The 18,810-nt window shown below is 35.0% G+C and overlaps 1 protein-coding gene across 2 annotated transcripts in view; it reads left to right on the top strand.

The window, feature by feature from the left end:
* Positions 1-18,810, top strand: part of ITGA1 (integrin subunit alpha 1) — a 194,379-nt gene that overhangs the window by 153,464 nt on the left and 22,105 nt on the right. Inside the window, exons 19-23 of one of the 2 annotated variants that reach the window (XM_020996814.2) lie at positions 1,370-1,579; positions 8,841-8,921; positions 10,332-10,408; positions 14,446-14,535; positions 16,260-16,362. In XM_020996814.2, the coding sequence (XP_020852473.1) occupies positions 1,370-1,579; positions 8,841-8,921; positions 10,332-10,408; positions 14,446-14,535; positions 16,260-16,362 (561 nt within the window). The remainder of the gene's footprint in view (positions 1-1,369; positions 1,580-8,840; positions 8,922-10,331; positions 10,409-14,445; positions 14,536-16,259; positions 16,363-18,810) is intronic. The other variant, XM_020996822.2, reaches the window with a different exon arrangement.

Genomic DNA, 18,810 nt, shown 5'->3' with positions numbered 1-18,810 from the left:
GCAGAGTGGAAAGAATAGTGCATTTACATTCTTATCCCAAATCTGCTTCTTGCTGCCTCAGTTTCCTCATCTGAAAAATGAGGGGGCTGGACTAGGTGATCTTTAAGGTTCTTTCCACTCCTAATATTTTATGGTCCTCTTGATATCACAAAGTAAATGAAACATTTTTATTCTCTATTTTTTCTGCTCTTTAACTTTGGTATAAAAGATACTGTTCCTTACTTAATAAGTGTCAGATAAACAATTGTTACATGAATGAATTGGTGATGAACCTGTAATTACAGTGCTTTAGGGAAATCCCGGATGAAAAAATTCCCTCTACCAATGCAAGTCAGCATCTTTTCTGCAACTAATAGTATTAGAGAGTTTCCTGGAGCACTAAGATGTTAATTGACTTGCCCAAGGTTACACAGCCAGCCTGCATCAGAGACAGGATTTGAACCTGCACCTCCTGGTTCCAAGTCCAGTTCTCTATCCACCCATGGCTCAGGATAATTAATTAATCAATTAATCAATATTTTTGCTAAACTACTTTTAAAAAATCTTTTCTTTTTCTTTGTTATAAAGGATAGCTTACCAGGGAAGGGAGAGAAAGGGTATGTATTCTGAAATTAAGATGATGTTATATAAAAACAAAAGATATCTAAGTATTTTAAAAATAATTTTAATTGTGTCTAATGGTAGCCATGTCTAGGGTGAGGCGGGAGAGAAAAGGTAAAAAAAGAAATTTACATGATAACTTTATTATATATTTAAAAGATTAGCACGTTGTACATAATAGATTTGCAGCTTCATGTACAATCATCTTTTTATTATACTATGTTATAAAAATGTTTGTTTTATTCCATAAATTAAAAATAAAAATAAACAAAAATTTTAGAAGAATTTTAAAAGAATTAACCAAGTAAAGTTATAGGACCTTATTTAAGCAACTTATTTAGAGCAATCTAAAAGAATTCTGGCCACAAGCAATTGTAGTTTTACTGGTATATATGGCTCAATGTCTGTTTGTATTCTTCCTCAAGACCTTACTTATAAGTGTTCTCCTGGGTGAATGTAAGGCAACAGTAAAACAGTCACTAGGTATGAAAGCAGTTAGAGGATTTAAAATAAAGAGATTTTAAACAGAGAGGATGAAGAGACAGAAGAGAAGGCACCTGTAATTGAAACAACTTATACTGAGCAAGATGGGCCTGTTATCCATTAATTAATCCATCTTTAAAATAACAATTCCCACCAGTAATTTAATAAAAGCAGAATAAAAATTCACATTAGTTCAAGCTGGCAATGTGTGAGTTGTTATGTGAATGTATTCATAATTTTGAATAATGGATAACTAATTGAAAATATTTTGCTCTGAATGCTACAGATTCCCTTTGCAAAAGATTGTGGAAACAAGGAAAAATGCATCTCAGATCTGGCCCTGACTGCAACAACAACAGGAAAAGACTTACTCATTGTTAAGTCCCACAGTGATAAATTCAACGTGAGCCTGACCATCAGGAATAAAAAGGACAGTGCCTACAATACCAGAGCCATTGTCCAGGCCTCTCCAAATGTCATTTTTTCGGGAATTGAGGTAACTGTTTGTTCATTTAAACAGCCCTTACCTAACCCTTACTGAATCCACTATACCAGCCTGGATGTGATTTTGAAAAGAAAAGTGAGTTATCTACCCAATTAACCAATGTTATTGATTAATTTAGAGAGAGTCAGGTAAAAGGGGATGGAGGGAGATTTGATTTCACACGCTGTCATCGATGATACATACCAATTGCACAAGCATGGGATTCACTAATATTTTCAGCACTGTAAGCAAATTTCTAAAATTGCAAAGTACAGAAGCATAGCTGATTTACATAGGTGGAGGGAGCTTCTGCACAGAGAGTTAGTTCTCTATACTGATATAATGTAATATAATAAGAGATATAAAAAAAAAGTGTGATGTGGAGAGAAGACTGGGTTTGGAAATCAAAAAACCTGGGTTCAAATCCCAGTTCTGCCCTTTTCTATTTTTATGTCTTTGGACAAACAAACCACTTAAACTTTGTAGGCCTCAGTTTCCTCACTTCTGAAATTAGAGAAATAGACTAAATGACCTTTCACAATAATTAGTAAAGCATTATTTGCAATGGGCTAAGCTAGAAGCCTTCCAAGTAAGATCAGGCATGAAACAAGGTTGCCCACTGTCACCAATTCAGTATTGTATTGGAAATCTTAGCAATAGCAATGAGAGAAGGAAAAGAAATAGAAGGCTAAGAATAGGGTATGAGGTAATAAAACTATCTCCTTTTGCAGATGGTAGGGTGATATATTTGGAAAATCCCAAAGACTCAACTAAAAAGTTAGTTGAAACAGTTAATCATTTTAACAAAGTAGAAGGATGTAAGGTAAATTCACATGAATCATCAGCATTTCTATATATCACAAACAAAACTCTACAAGAAGATATAGTAAAAGATATCCCATTTAAAATAACTCTAGATATAAAATACCTGGGATTATACCTACCAAAACAAACCCAGGAATATATAAACAAAATTATATAAAATGTTTTATACAAATAAAATCAGATTTAAATGATTAGGAAACTATTCATTGTTCACAAGTTTACCTAACCTAATTTATATATTCAATGCCATCCCAATGAAATTATCAAAATTATTTTATTAAATTAGAAAAAATAATAACAAAATTCATTTGGAAGAACAAAAAGTCAAATATCAAAGGAATTTTTAAAAATGTAAAGAAAGGTTTAGCAGTACCAAATCTTAAACTATATTATAAGGCAGTAATTATCAAATCTCTCTGGTACTAGCTAAGGAATAGAAAGGTAGATGGAACAGAGTAGACATACAATTAAGACCAACAAATAAACATAATAGCCTTTTATTTGACAAATGTAAAGACAAGATTTTGGGATAAAAATTCATTATTTGGTAAAAATGGTTGGGAAAACTGGAAAGCAGTTCAACAGAAACTGGGCATAGACCAATATCTTAAACCATTTAACAAGATAAGATCAAAATAGGTACAGATATGAAGAGAAGATTACAAGAAAATTAGGAGAACATGGAACATATTACTTATCAAACTTATGGATAGTAGACAATTTACAAATAAACAAGAGATAGAAAGCAGTTAGGTGTAAAATGGATAATTTCTATTACATTAAATTACAAAGGTTTTGTACAAATAAAACAAATATACCCAAGATCAGAAGGAAAGCAGAAAATTGGGAAGATTTTTGTAGACAATTTCTCAGGTAAAGGTGTCATATCTCAAATATGTAAGGAACTTTGTTTAAATCTATAAGAATACAAGTTATTCCCTAATTGATAAATGGTCAAATGATATGAACAGGTAGTTTTCCAATTAAAAAATCAAAACAAATTTATAGTCATCTCAAAAAATTCTCCAAATAATTATTGTGTAGAAAAATGCAAATTAAGATAACGTCCTTTTTTTTTTTTGGCTAGACAGTGGGGTTAAATGACTTGCCCAGGGTCACACAACTAGTAAGTGTTATATGTCTAAGGCCAGATTTGAACTCAGGTCCTCCTGAATCTAGGGCCAGTGCTTTGTCTACTGCACCAGCCAAGTTAAGATAACTTTGAGGTATCATTGTATACCTATCAGATTGGCTAAAATCATTGAAAGGGAAAGCAACAAATGTTGGAGGGAATGTGGAAAAATTGGGACAATAATTCATTGTTGGTGGATCTGTGAACTGATCCAACCTTTTTGGAGAACAATCTGGAAATATGACCAAAAAGTTATTAAACTTCCTATATCATTTGACCCAAAAATACCACTACTTGGTCTATTTTTGAAGATAATTTGGGAAAAAGGAAAAAGAACCTATATGTTCTAAAATGCTTATAGCAGCTCTCTTTGTGGTAGCAAAGAACTGAAATTGCAGGGATGCCAATCAATTGGGGGACGTCTGAACAAGATATGGTAATATGATTGTGATGGAATACTACTGTGCAATAAGAAATAATGAGCTCAGTGATCTTAGAAAAACATGGAAAGACTTGCATGAAATAATGAAGAGTGAAAGCAGAACCAATAGAACATCATGTACAGTAACAGCAATATTATTTTAAATATGACTTTGAGTGATTAAGTCATTTTGATTATTATAAATACCCAAATTAACTACAAAAGATATATGAAGATGCTATTTTCATCCAGAGAAAGAACTGATAAGTAGAAGCATGTATAGAATAATTCACACACATGTACATCTATTTGTGTCTAATGGTAGCCATCTCTAGGACAGGAAGGGGGGAAAAAGAAATTTACATGATAATTTTATGTATTTAAAAGAAATAGCAAGTTGTACATAATAGATTTGCAGTTTCATGTACAATCATCTTTTTAATTATTCTATGTTGTGGAAATGCTTGTTTTATTCCATAAATTAAATTTGAAAAAAATAATGAGTAAAGTAGGAAATTGTAAAGGACAATGTCAAGAGGCCAGGGAAAGAGGAGGGAGCTCATTAAAAGATGGCAAAGACCCCAGCTGAGGCTGGGTTGAGGATGTGAAAAGGTTTGGAACATCCATTGTGATTCAATGAGGGCCCAATGAAACTTAGAATACAGCTTTGTAGCTGTAGAAAGCCTCACTTGTAGCAGACCCCACTTGTGCTGCTTTAAAGGGAGGCACACTAGTCATCTCTAACTTCTTCTCTCCCTACGCTTCTCCACAGGAGACTTTTATTCCTGCCCGGAGGGGAAACAGGAAGTTGGGGCCAGAGATCACTCTGTTCTCCTCAGAGAGAGGAAGGGTACTGGGCTAGAATTATGTCTATCTACTCCTTTAAATGTTATTAGTCTAAAGGCTATGATCAGGTTCAATTTAACTTTTGATTGCTGTCATTATTAAGGGGAAAGAGGACCCCAAACTCTATATCCAAAGCTTGACCCTTTCCCAACACATATAAGTTCTACAATGAATAGTGAATTCACGTAATGAATAGCAAAGAAGCTCATTTGTCTAAATCATAGCACAAGAGAAATCTGAGAAGGAATATATAAGAGAATATATACCAGAAATATATACCAGAGTGAAGGAGCTCTCCCATTGAGAGTGAAACAACTCAGCTCAACCAAGAGAAAGAGTTCTAGATCTCATCCAAGGGGAAGTTCCCCAAAATTTCTAGAATAGCAAGGTTAGAATAAGGACATATGGAGACTGCGATCTACTCTCATGCCTTCCCAGATCCTTTTCCTTCAGCAACCTGAAATGGAGTTGGCTTCTTCTATCTTCCTCTTTGAAGCTCTCAAAGTGACTCAAAGCTTGAAGAAGGTCTAAAGAAAACTCAAAGACATCTGAAGAGACTGATGGTCTCTCCCACTCTTGATAACTCTGCCCTGTCTTTCACACGGGGCAGAGCATTCATGTTCACCAACAAGGAGAGCATTCCACACCAATGGACTTTGGGGCAGAGATTATATCTGGGACCCTATGAACATGATTGGGGGACATCCTCCAGTTGTTCAGCAGCATATGAATAGAAACAAAGGAGGTAGATACTAGAAGTAACCCAGAGCTGGCTGGTGATAAGACAAGGAGGCAAGAGATTCCAGTGTGGAGAATAGTGTACGGTTGTCCTGACTCATTAATGGGTCAAGATTTGGAAGGGAGGAGAGCATAACAAGAACAGAAGTAATGACTTGGCAAAATACTAAAGGGTAGAAAAAAATTTTGTAGTAGTGAGGGCAAAGAGTTGTTAAGGAGGCAGAGATGGAGTGATAAGAGATTGTGATCAAAGAAAGGTTTTCAGAGTTCTTGGTTATGCAAGTGGAACACTTGTGGGAGATGACAAGATTAGGGTGTTAGTTAAAGTCCTTACCTATCCTGATGTGTATCTGAGGTGAAAAAGAGTAGTACATCATGAGGCTTAAGTAGATTTAGAAACTGGGAAATTAGAATAACAGAAGAGACATCAGCATCTATATTGAAGTCTCCTAGTATGAAACCAAGAGTTGGGGTAAAGAAAGAGACTGTGTCAGGCACTGAACTTATTGAGAAAGGAGGGAAAATGTCGTGGGGGGTAAATAATAGCCACTAGGATCTAAATTGGGTAATCCAAGCAGAAGCTTCAGGGACGCTCACAGTTAAGGGGATAGATGTGGATAATAATTCTGTGACAGAGACTGAGGAATAGCCATCAGACAGGAAAGGAACTAAAAGAGATCAGAGAAGGGTAATCCCTAACACCCTCAATTCAGCACCCTCTCTTGCACCACCTACTCAATTCAGACAGGACTGAATAAGTCAACCCACAGTTCTTCAAGAGAACTCAACTTTGTCACTCCCTCCTCCCTAATAGGCAGAAGCTTGCTATGGCTGGGACGGCTGTACAATGGTACTCTAACCTGCATCAGAATTTAGCCAGAAAATTGAATGCCAGCAGAAGCTGGAGCAGGAAGCCAATGTATATAGATATTTGGTCCTCCGTTAAGTGTAAAGGAAAGAACCCAGCAACCAGCTGGGGTGAGATCTCTCCCCCAGAAGTCAGTTGAGGCAGAGACTACGGCTGGTGAAACACTGATTGCCCAGTGTGGGAGGAGGCTGAGATAGTGAGCTATAATCTAAGAACAGTGAATCAGAAAGTGAGCAATAGAGAAATATATATTGGGAAATGACTGAAATTACTGAAGATTTAAGGAGGAAAAAATATTAAAGACCTTGAGTCTAAGTAGATAAACCAACAGGGAAGATAATAATAAGAGAAGAAAATTGGCTAAATAAGCCCAAATGTCTATGAATAATTACTTCAAGACAAAGGAAAATAAATCAACAGGAGATGAAGGAGGGGGCCTTGTGTATTCCCAAGAGAGCATGAAAACACAGCAAGATATTTCTGAATGATTTAAAAGAGAAACAAGAATTTTGAACGTGGAATTCGTGACCTGCATAATGGAAATCATTGGCAGAATAGAAAAACTTGAATGTGTGATGGCAAGTCTCCCAAAAGAAACAAAAGAGAGAATAATCGATTAGGAATGCAAATACATAGAAATAAATGATGATCTGGAAGAAGAGAAGCAAAAAGTTAAGATAAAGGATGGTCTTCATGCAAGCAAAATATAGACAAAGAGACAATTTAAGGATTATGGATCTCCCAGAACACAAGCCAAAAGAAACTCAAACACCGTAATGGGAGAAGTAATACAAGAAAAGTAGCCAGAATTTTCAAACACAGAAAACAAAGTACCAATCAAAAGAATACATGGAACACCTCCAGAAAAAGCAAAAACAAACATAACAAAAGAAAACACTGCTGCAAATTCCAAGACAAAAAGTGGTTACATTTAATAATTCCAATGACAAGCAACAAATGCCTGAAGTGACCAAGAGATAGACTTTCAAATATAAAGGAAAAGAAATTCTAATAACATAAACTATTCTGCACCCACCAGAAACCACAGGAGAGGATGGAATATGTTCTTAAGAGCAAATGAGATCAAGATGCAACACAAATTGGTATACCCTGCAAATCTGAGCCAAAACACTAATGAAAAAAGATGAACATTCAACAAAAGAGAGAGATTCAAAGCATTTCCTGGAAGAAAACCTGACCTAAACAAATTATTTGTTTTTCAAACACCTCAGAAAACAGAAATACAAAAAAATAAGTAAATACAGCACCCAAGGACAACAAAAACAAAGTAACAATAGAGAGACTAGTAAGAGGTTTCTTTCTAAATGTACACAAAGAAAAGAAATTGAAGTGTTGGTGGAGAAACAGGCCTGAAACATCACGGACTAAACCTTACAACCCATCTTCAGGTGAATAATTCAGTGTTTTTATGGGATTAAATTATGAAATGGAAGGACACATAAAAGAGTGGAGGTAAGAAAAATATAGAGGGGAAAGTGTGATATACCCTAATGAAGTCAAAGTTTAACAATGAAGGGAAAATAACTCCTATCGTCTCATTAAAAAAAATTTATAGGAGAATGGGTAGGAAGGCAAAGGGAAGAATTGAAATGGGAGTAATAAAAGGGGAAATCTTGTTTCCAGGGGTGTCATTAATCAATGTTCCCCGAGGGGAATAGAGATATTTCCTAAAGGGATAAAGGGATCTTACAACAGCTACATTCATCCTATCCTAATGTAAAAAAAAAGTACCTTAATAAAAACTTATTTTTACAAAAGAAATCTATTGTCTGTTTTCATCAGCTAATTCAAATTTTCAGTGACATTTTTCTCAAGTTACTATAGAATAGAACAGTGGTAGGACCAAGACAGCTTGGGGAAAAAAATGTTACTGGTTATTATTTATTTTGGATTCAGTTAAGAATCTGAATTACAAATAGTTATCAAAGTATACTGAGGAGTAAAAAAAATCACTGGCTTTCTCATTTCAAGGGATAAGATGAATACATACATATATATATACATGTATATATATAACAAATGTGTATGATACATATATTTTTATTCTGATTTTCTTTGGAAATTGAAACATTTGTAAAATCATTCTTTATGTTTTCCTTTAATATATTCTTGATTGAGGCAAAAGTATGAACTTAGTTAAAGCCTTAGTTTGTTATTGTTGTTTTAAGTTAAAACAGTAGGCAGGAGAGAGAGAGAGAGAGAGAGAGAGAGAGAGAGAGAGAGAGAGAGAGAGAGAGAGAGAGAGAGAGATTTTGTTTTATCCCCCATATAGCCCTTTACAAAGAACCTGATTTTTGTTTGTTATGAGATAACATTGACCCAAGAGGTATCTGTGACCTTACCAAACAAGGGCAATGATTGAGTCTGAGAATGGCTATCAGTCACCTGACTTATTTTTTTGTAACATGTGCTTTCTTTCTAGGGTATTCAAAAAGACAGCTGTGAATCCAATCAGAATATCACATGTAAAGTTGGCTATCCTTTCCTAAAAAGAGGAGAAGAGGTGAGCAGATTATGGAAGCTTCATCTAACAATCTGTATGTGAAAGTTGGTATGTTCCATGTCATTTGTATGATTGTGCCTGAAAATCCAAATGTAATGGTAGGAGGAAAGAAAAAGAATTCGCAGGCAGGTTTGCTTGTTTGAAACCCTAAATATTTTATCTCAAAAATTAGTCACTAAGACCCAAAAGCAGGTTCTCTCAAATGAGCCTTCAGCTGAAGATTAATACTGTATAAAGTTATCAGAATTAAATGGGATGCCATTGGCAAGCATTAGCTATAAAAAAGAGCCTCAGATGAAGCCCATTGGCCTAGACTGTGGAAAGAAACAAATGGGTTTGCCTGGAACTTTGGCTCTAGAGATAAACTCAAGATCCAGATGGACTGGAGGTGGTCTTTTTTCTGTTTCTGGAGATAATTCACATTAAAAAAAAAAGGGGGAATATGCCTTTTACATAAAAGAAAATTGTTTGGTCTTTCCAACATAATCAGTAGAGTTTATTTGTGAAAAATAAAATGTAAATAGAATCACAAATATCTTTTTTTTTCATTTTTTCATGTGTGTTTTTGTTCAAACTTGCATTTGACTCTAAAATATTTGGTCAAGTCATCTACTGACTACAGAGTTAAAGAGGCAAATGTTTAACTAATCAAAATGCCATCTGTGATTAATAAAAAATGTTACTTCACTTGAACTGAAAAAAAAATGTGGGGATGGGGGGAGGATATTACCCTATAGGTTCCATTCCATGTCTTCTTTCCCTATACATTACTTTTTTTAGAACAAAACAAAACAATGTCAAAACAGATTGCTGTCAAGGAACATTCAATCTAAACAAACAATAGACTAATGGCCTGATAGACAAATGGCCAAAGAAAAGAACTGTGGAATAGGAAAAGCCACAAAGCTTTGGTGAAGGCTTTCAGTTAACTGATTAATATTGCAAGTAAGAACTCACCCTGAGGCCTTTTCCAAGATTACATGTGGCATAGTGAAAAGGGAGTAATCAGACTGACAAAAATGTCCCTCTTAGCCATCCCAAAAAATTACAAAAAGACTAGTCCGTCATATTCATTATCTTATACTTTTTAGTTTATGTATACATATATACATGATATTTCATTTTAATTTCACCCCATTCACTATACCTCATATGATGTTGGGAAGAAATGTCAAAAGGGTGTCAGTATCTATTATATGCTTACACCTAAAAGTATCATGGTGCTTTTACTTTTGATCTATACAATAACTATTTTTAAACATAGGGGTTTTATGGTATGAAATAATAATTCTTAAACTTCCCCTCATTTTTCAGTTTGAGTAGAAAATTTGTGCAAAGTGAACATTGTTGCCAAAAGTCAACTTTTTGTTATTCACGTGTTTAAACTAAAAATATCTTTTTATTGCACAGATATCTTTCAAAATATTATTTCAGTTCAATACATCCTATCTTATGGAAACTGTGGCCATTCACATAAGTGTAACAAGGTTAGTTTATTCTTTTTCCACATTAATACTTGGGTACAGGGAAATAATTTAGGTTTTTGTCCATACTTGAGATTTCACTAGTGTAGGGAAATCCCTTCAACCAACGCACGTGAGATATTTTTACAACTTACAGTCCTAAATTGTTGAACGAGGCAATTAAAATTGAAGTGACTTGTCCAGGGTGACAAAGCTAGTGTGTCAAAGACAGGACTTGAACCCTAGTTTTTTTTAATACTGGAGCTGACTCTTTATCTACTATACTAAATGATCTCTAAAAACCTTTTGTTTTAGAAAACCACGTCATTCCTTAAAATTCCTTATTATCTGTATAGTATCAGCACAAGTGTAAAGCACTGAACCCCATTGTTTTCTTAGAAGTGGAGTGGCAAAGGATGGTATATTTGAAATGATTGTTTAGTCATTTTTCAGTCGTGTCTGACACTTCATGATGCTATTTCGGGTTTTCTTGGCAAAGATACTGGAATGGTTTGCCATTTCCTTCTCCTGCTCATTTTATAGATGAGGAAACTGAGGCAGAAAGGGTTAAGTGATTTGCCCTGGGTCACACAACTAGTAAGGGCCTGAGGCCAGATTTGAACTCAGAAAGTTGAGTCTTCTGGACTCCAGACCCAGCATTCTATCCACTGCACCACCTACCTGCTTGAAATGATATATATGAATAGACTAAAGTAGTGATGAGGAGAAATGAGGAAAGAGAGGAGGGAAGAGGAGGGCAGAGGAGGAGAATTAAAACACCTTATCTGTATACGATCTAGTAACAAAACTCACTATAAAAGTACAACTAGCAAAATAACAAGATTTAAGGGTAAGCTATGCTCAGTTCACCAGAATTAGGGAGGCAAAGAAGAAGAGGAAGTAAAGAAGGGATAAATTTACCTGGTCCCAGTGTGGGAGTGAATTCTGTACAAGCAGGGCATTCCTTGAGTCTGTCAGAGAGCCAGACAAGTCTACATCTGCTCCTGATTACATTCTATTCAGAGTAGCCACACCCTTCCCTTGCAATTAGCTGGCTTCTGGTCCTGGCATGCTCATGCATACTCCTGGGCGCCTTTCATCTACATGGGATTCAAAAATTCTCAGAGAATTTGCCCTACCCGCCTCCCGCCTCCTTATGATATTTCAGTCCCTCTTATAAGCTAATTAAAAAAAAACCCTCTAAACTTTGAGTTTACACCCTTGCTGATAAGGGGCTATATACAGCCATCTCAGCAACTTCTATCATACCAAATTTCCCTTAAGTCCCTTAAAAATTCCAAAATTTGTCACTTTATTTCAAGATGGTAGACTAAATCACAACTTCAATTGCTGGTATTTCTGATACTCTTTAACAGTAATTTTCATCAAAATCAGTCAACTCCTTTGACCATTATGGAAAAAAGAAAAATTTTAAATGGACTGCTCCACCATGACCCCCCAGTCTGCCCCACATACAAGCATTTATCACCCAAGCCATACTGATGCCTCCTTATGCCTTCCCTGTGTTCCTACCCTAACAACTCAATTCTTCCTGGCTCCGCATCCATCAAGTAATCAACCAACTGATGGATATTTATCAAGTGCATAGTCCGTACAAAACACCGTCTGGGTTACTGAGGGTGGTACAACATACTAACTATAAGGTGTTAACTCCCTGCTTTCAAGAGGCTTAGATTTTAGATGGGGATAAGACATGTTGTATGAGAAGAAAACTTCACTGAAGAGTAAAGTGAACTTAGTGGTGCATTCATAGGAGGTAACTAAGGTGTGGTTGAAGGAGGGTTGTACTAGGCATCAAGATACCAGGGGACAAGTCCAAGGCTCACCATTAATTTGCTGAGTAACCTCAGGAAAATGGCCTATGCTTTGTATTAGTCCAAATAAATGCGCCTCCCAGAATCCTTATCTCCCTTCAAGATTCTGTTCAAACACCACCTCATACATGAGGCCTTCTTGAGTTTCCAGTTATTAGTGATTCCCCTCCATTCAGATCCCTAGAGGTAGCTTGGTGACACAATGGATGGAGTGCTGGTCCTCCAATCAGGAAAATCTAAGTTCAAATCTGACTTTAGACACTTACTAGTTATATGACCCTAAGCATGTCATTTAACACATATTTGCCTCAGTTTTCTCAACTGTAAAGTTGGGTTAATAATAGCATCTACTTCCCAGGGATATTGAAAAGATCAAATGAAATAATCATTGCAAAGTACATAGTAAGCACTATATAGATGTTAGCTATATTATATATTTATCTGTGCATTTGTTTCTTCCTTCAGGGGGAGATAAGCCCCTTCAGGGCAGATACAATTTTTATTTTTGTCTTTTTATCCGCTGTGCCTAATATATTGTCTGGCCAGAGTGGGAGCTTAGTAAATACTTCTTAATTGGTGAATCAAAATATTATCCACATTTTCCTCAAAAATATAGCTTGTTCAAAATTTTAATTTGGCTTAAAATCACATTCTTAGTAAGAAAAAAACAAGTAATGAAGACAAAGAGAACAATGATAATAAAAATGAATAAAACAATTTTACTTGAATTGAAAGAAATGTAAAAAGAATTTCATTGTAAATAGATTTTATATAGCAAGTTTATCCAATTATTTTTCAATGAATACCTTTATAGGGATGAGGACATGACCTGGGATTTCATTGGTAATGGAAACTCCTGGGAGAGGATTCTCCCTCAATCAATGCAGGTTTTTACCATGTGTCACTTCATCTTAGAGGCAGGGACATACTCAGGATCATACATTCAGTATGTGCATCAGAAATGGGACTTGAATCCAAATCTTTATGACTTCACATCTAACTCATGATATGTGTGTATATGTGTGTATATTGTATATACATATACATACACATACATATATACACACACGTATATGTACATGTATGTATACATATACACACATACATTTGAGGACTATTACTTATACTGAAGAGCAGTCTATAGTTGGTATATATGATAAAATGAGAAAATTGCACTATAGAACCTCTCAGCTCCCTTCCAGTTCTTACATTCTTTAACTTTAGTCTATCCAAGGAATTGACATAGATGTGGTTTGAAATGACTCTTAAAAGATGGGTGGGATTTGGATAAATAGAGAAGAAAGAAGAGAGCATTTCTGCAAAAGACATGGCAAATAGCCTCCTTAAACAGAATAAAAAGTTCATCTAGAAAAGCAGTATGGTGTAATGCCAGAAACATAAGCTGGGTCAGATATTAAATACCAGGATAAGAAAGTTAGACTCTATCCTCATTCATTATTAGATACTCTTATCACATACTCAACCTTCTCTTCTACTTGTCCTTCTCTCCTCATTTTATCAACATTACTAAGTGAAAGGAGGGATGAGAGTTCATGTCTATTTATTTAGCTTTCTTTTCTATAAGAGTGATTAGAATTTGAGTCACAGTAAGTGTGTTCTGTGGTCTTGACCTAGTTTTTCTTTAATAAAAAAAAATAGTATGTGTCAGGTATAAATGATGTCACACTTTTTGCCTTCTCAAGAGAATTTGGAACTCCAAAAAATTTTTAATGAATACTAAAAATAAATAAATAATAAAATTGGATAAATTAATTTTTTAAAAAACTAAATAAGTTATGTGGCAGGGAGAGAAGCAGGGGGAGGACTATAAGGGGTCAGACCTCTTGAGGATAGGCCTTGCTAAATAAATAGAACCGTAGGGCTAGAATGAAATAGTTTGCAGAAAAGAGTATAATGTCAGTCCATGCCAGAGCTGTTCAATAAAACTACAGGAAACATAGAGTTTTATTGTTCTAGCCCATGAAGGAAAGAGCTACATGCTACTGATAGCAGTCTCTATTTTTCAGTCTAGCATTCTCAAAAGTGTGTTTTTGTTTTTAGAAATTTTGGATTCTTTCTCCAATGTGTAACAATATCTCTAAATGGCTAATTGCAAGAGAAGCGCTGTTCTAAAAAAATCCAAACAAAATAAACTCAGATGCCAATAGAGATACTATCCAGGATATCTTAGTACTACCTAACATGAATATGTTGTTCATTTCCTAGTGATAGTGAAGAACCTCTGGAGACCCTTTCTGATAATGAAATGGGTATTTCTATTCCAGTAAAATATGAAGCTGGACTCCAGTTTTCCAGGTAGATAAACATCTACTTTTTACTGTTTTATAAGGGGAAATATTTTTAAATCTAGAAAATAGTAATGAGTACATTTTATAGGTTTACAAAGTACATCACCTACAGCACCCCCAATGAGATATGTAGGACAATTACTTTCTCCATTTTACAAATGAGGAAATTGAGGCTTAGAGATGGTGATGTGCTGGTACTATAACTCATGAGTCATAGTCCTTATTCTGTGCGCTTCAGTGCTGACCATGCTGTCATTATGGACAAAATAAAAATATGAAATCAGTTTTCATTGAAAACTATTATTTGGTGATGAGCAGGATGGTCGCAGAAGAAACATGGAAAGACTTACATGAAGTGATGAAAAGTGAAATGAGCAGAATGAGAACATTGTACATAGTAACAGCAATATTGTATAATGATCTACTATGAATAACTTAGCTGTTCTCAGCAATACAATGATCCAAGACAATTCTGTTGGACTTTTGATGAAAGGTGTTGTCCATCTCCAGAGAAAGAACTGATAGAGCCTGAATGCAAATCAAAGATACTTTTTCTTTATTTTCTTTTGTTTTCTTGGGGCATTTTTGTCTGTTTTCTTTCACAGAATGACTTACATGGAAATGTGTTTTGCATGACTACACATGTATAACCTATGTCAAATTGCTTGCCTTCTCAGTGGAGGTGGGAAGAGGAAGGAAAGAGAGAATTTGGAACTCAAAATTTGAAAAATAAATGTTAAAATTGGTTTTTTACATTTAATTGGGAAAAATAGAATGTTAAGATTTTAAAAAAAGAAAAACTATAATTTTGGTTCTCATTATTTTTCTTTCAATTATTTTAAAACTATCTTTCTATTCTAGACTTTAATTTCTATTTATCCTTTCAAATATAACTTTTTAACAAAACTCCCTAAGCAAAAGAGAGTGCTAGAATCTTGCTAAGAATAAATATCAAGAACAGGAAAATTTTAATAATCAATGTCAAGCACAATTAGGAAGTCATAAAAGGAAAAGAAGTCAGAATTGTAAGATTATCTTTGTTCATGTTTTCTTTCTCCTTTTTGTAAATTCTTTTTCCATTCTGTTGCATCTACTTTTCCTAATACTTTGCTTTCTCCAAGAATTCCTTTCATTCCCTTTATTGAAAGACAAATTCCAGTAAAGCATTTTCAAAAGGTTTCTTTTATTCATCTTTCCTTGACTTTCTTCTGGAATTCTGTTTAAGAAAACTATCAAAATTCAGTTGACACCACCAATGAGTGGATAAGTTGAATAGTAAAGTTACAATTATGAGCTTAGAGTTTTAAATTTTAAGAAAAGGTGCAAATTTTAAGAAATTCTTATTACAGGAAAATACTGCCTTTTTGTGAATGTTAATTCATTGGCCACAAATGAAACTACAGAATCCATATAAGTTTTTTTTATTATTGTATGTCACTATGCCATGATTTTTTAAAATTATGTTTGTTAAAATACAGAGATGCCAAATATGTGTCAACACTAATTGAATTGTATGCTCTAGCTCTTCTCAATTTCCTCAAGCCCTGATTATGTTGCAATATAAGGACTTAGGCTTTCTGACTCTAAGTAGGAGTAGAAGAATTCACCCTAGTCTATATGCATGCACATTTTTTGGAATTACAAGGCTTAGAGTAGAAAGAAAAGAATCAAACTGAATAAAAACAAAACATTTTTTCTTTTTTTTTTTCCTTTTTATCAATACCTTTTAAGCTCCGCAAGTGAATATCACATTTCAATTTCGGCCAACGATACAGTTCCTGACGTTATTAATTCTACCAGTGACATTGGAAATGAAATCAACGTTTTCTACTTGGTGAGAAATGCTACTAAAATTGTATCTTAAAGGACTTAGTTGTAAGCTTTTAAGTTAAGTTGTGTGTCATAACTTCTATAGAAATTGTTTGTCCTGACACATTAATCTTGCTGCTCCAGTTCCTTAGAGCCAGACTATCTTTTCAAAAATTCCACTGCTCATTTTTTTTAATCACTGATGTTGTTTACATTTTGAGTAAATGACAGTGTCAGGGAGCCATCTTTATTCTCCCTGATTTATATCTTGCCACTGGACCAGATGGCTCTGGAGGGGAAAGTGAGGCTGGTGACCTTACACAGTCCTCCCTCACTTAAATCCAATTCATTTGCAAGTCATGGCCTCACTTTCTGATGCCGTGGTCCTCTTCAAGAACAAAGGACAAACAACAGGAACAATGACAAAGGACAGGGTCATAAAAATCTCTGACATCCTACAGTAGAGAGATAATGAATGCAAGGAATTCTTTCTAAAAGCAAACCAAGAGGCTATTCCACATTTTGTTGGGCTTTACAACAATTATTTACTCATTATGCCTAAAATCATGGTCATATATTGGGAATATTTAAGGTGAGAATTCCAAAACAATCTTGGCATTATTTCTTTCTCTATTAGCAAAAGCTAAAATATATTTCTATTTATATGCAGAAGTATATTTAATAAGAAACTGTACCATTGTCTCCTTTGCTAACATTCTTAAACTAGTGCCTCATCATGGTTTAGAGCTGATCCATTGATTTTTTAAAGTCTGGTAGGTTTAGTCAAGCAGGAAAGGATTCAAATACGGGTCAAACAGTCACCTGTATGTGTTTTTGTCCCAGGAGTGGCCTAGGCTGTTTCACAGAGGTTCAGCTGCAGAAACAGCCACCAGGGAATTTCGTTTTCAGCCACAGTCCCTTAGAAGGACATCCAGGAAGGTGTAGAAGTGTTCCTATCTGAAATAAAAGAAGGAATCCCCTCATCTATGGAATCAGAGTTCATATTGACATATATATCATTGAATAACAATATTACTCATGTTAGATCCTGGGTTGTTTTCCACTGTGTTTTTTTTCCTTGTTATGACCTTTATATATATATTTTTTACTGAGGTAGTGAACCCTCATAGAGTTGAGCTAGTCTCTTATTCTGTACAATTTCCAGTGCAGTACACAGCCCCATTTGAAGCAAAAGTGATTCAGTTTAAATAAAAATCATTAAAATGCATTATAACAGGACAGTAATGCAATATAATGGTGGATAGGGGTAACTTGCTTTGTCAAATTTCTTTTTCTTCCTCAGAAACTGAACAAAAAAAAGGAAATTCTCGTATAGTGAAAAAATGGCACCCTCTAGATCTGTAGCATAAATGTTTGTTGTTGTTGTTATTGTTGCACTGTGTGAACCACATAATTCTATTCCCATTGGAAATCTGATGAATCTTTATGACTGCAAGTAAAATAAGCTCTCTAAATAAAACACAGAAAATTCACCTGTCACCTATCATGTCAGGATAAAGGTGGTGACTGACTTCAAAGAATGAATTAACTTCGATATGAAAGATTCAAATGGAAAATGCAGTGTTTTCACTTCCATGCCATGGGACTCTGGAATGGCTATGGAATTCAGTGTTGTTAGGTTGCCCTGTCTCCATTCCCCGTTCCTAAACAAAATACCAGACTCAAAGAAAGTGAGGGAATATGAATATCCAAAGAAATTTTGTCAAGGTATTCAGATATTTTGTTTCTTCCACCCATCAATCAAGGGTCAGAGTACCCCAAAGGTAAGAAGCAAGAAACAAAATCAGAAGTCCCAGAAACACGCTGGCAGGTGGTTGTAGGCTTTTAGAACTAGAAGCCCCAACCTAATCTGAAGCCACCTGATGTTAGCTCCAGATGTGCTGAGAAGTCCTTCTAGAAGGCCTAGCTAGGTAGAACCATCTCAGAGCATCCAAGTGGAGATAGCCCAGATCTCTTGGTGTTCTCTCAAGTGTATCAGAATTACAAAGGAAGATACCTCACCTAAAATTCAAATAACCTCAAAGAAATCCATAGAATTCCTAGAAATGGACCTTAGGTCTGGAGAGAATACCTAAAGTGATAAAGTAAAGGTAAGTGAAGCGGGACTTTGGTTTCTCACTAAATAATTTTACTTTATATTGGCCACTTCTGAGTAGATAGATATCCTTAGTTAAATGAATTCTTTCTTCCTTTCCTCTTATTATTCATCCTTTCATGCCAGCCAAACTTCGTAGTAGATGAGACTAGACTGCCTCAGTTAGTATTGTCCTTAGTTAAGACTATAGCCCCTTTAGAGTCTAAGATTCCACTGGAGAGATATCTACCTGCTTCTAATTTTCTGGAAGGGAAAATTTTCCTGGCTGTGAAAATTAAGAGGTGGTAATCAGAACAAGAACATAAAAGTAGGTAAGGACAGCCAAAATTAGAAATAACAAACATGAATTAAGCACTA

This window comes from Phascolarctos cinereus, unplaced genomic scaffold, assembly GCF_003287225.1.
Source record: "Phascolarctos cinereus isolate Bilbo 61053 unplaced genomic scaffold, phaCin_HiC Scaffold_4;HRSCAF=312, whole genome shotgun sequence".
NCBI classification, from domain to species: Eukaryota; Metazoa; Chordata; class Mammalia; order Diprotodontia; family Phascolarctidae; genus Phascolarctos; species Phascolarctos cinereus.
This window is presented reverse-complemented; position numbering and strand designations above follow the sequence as displayed.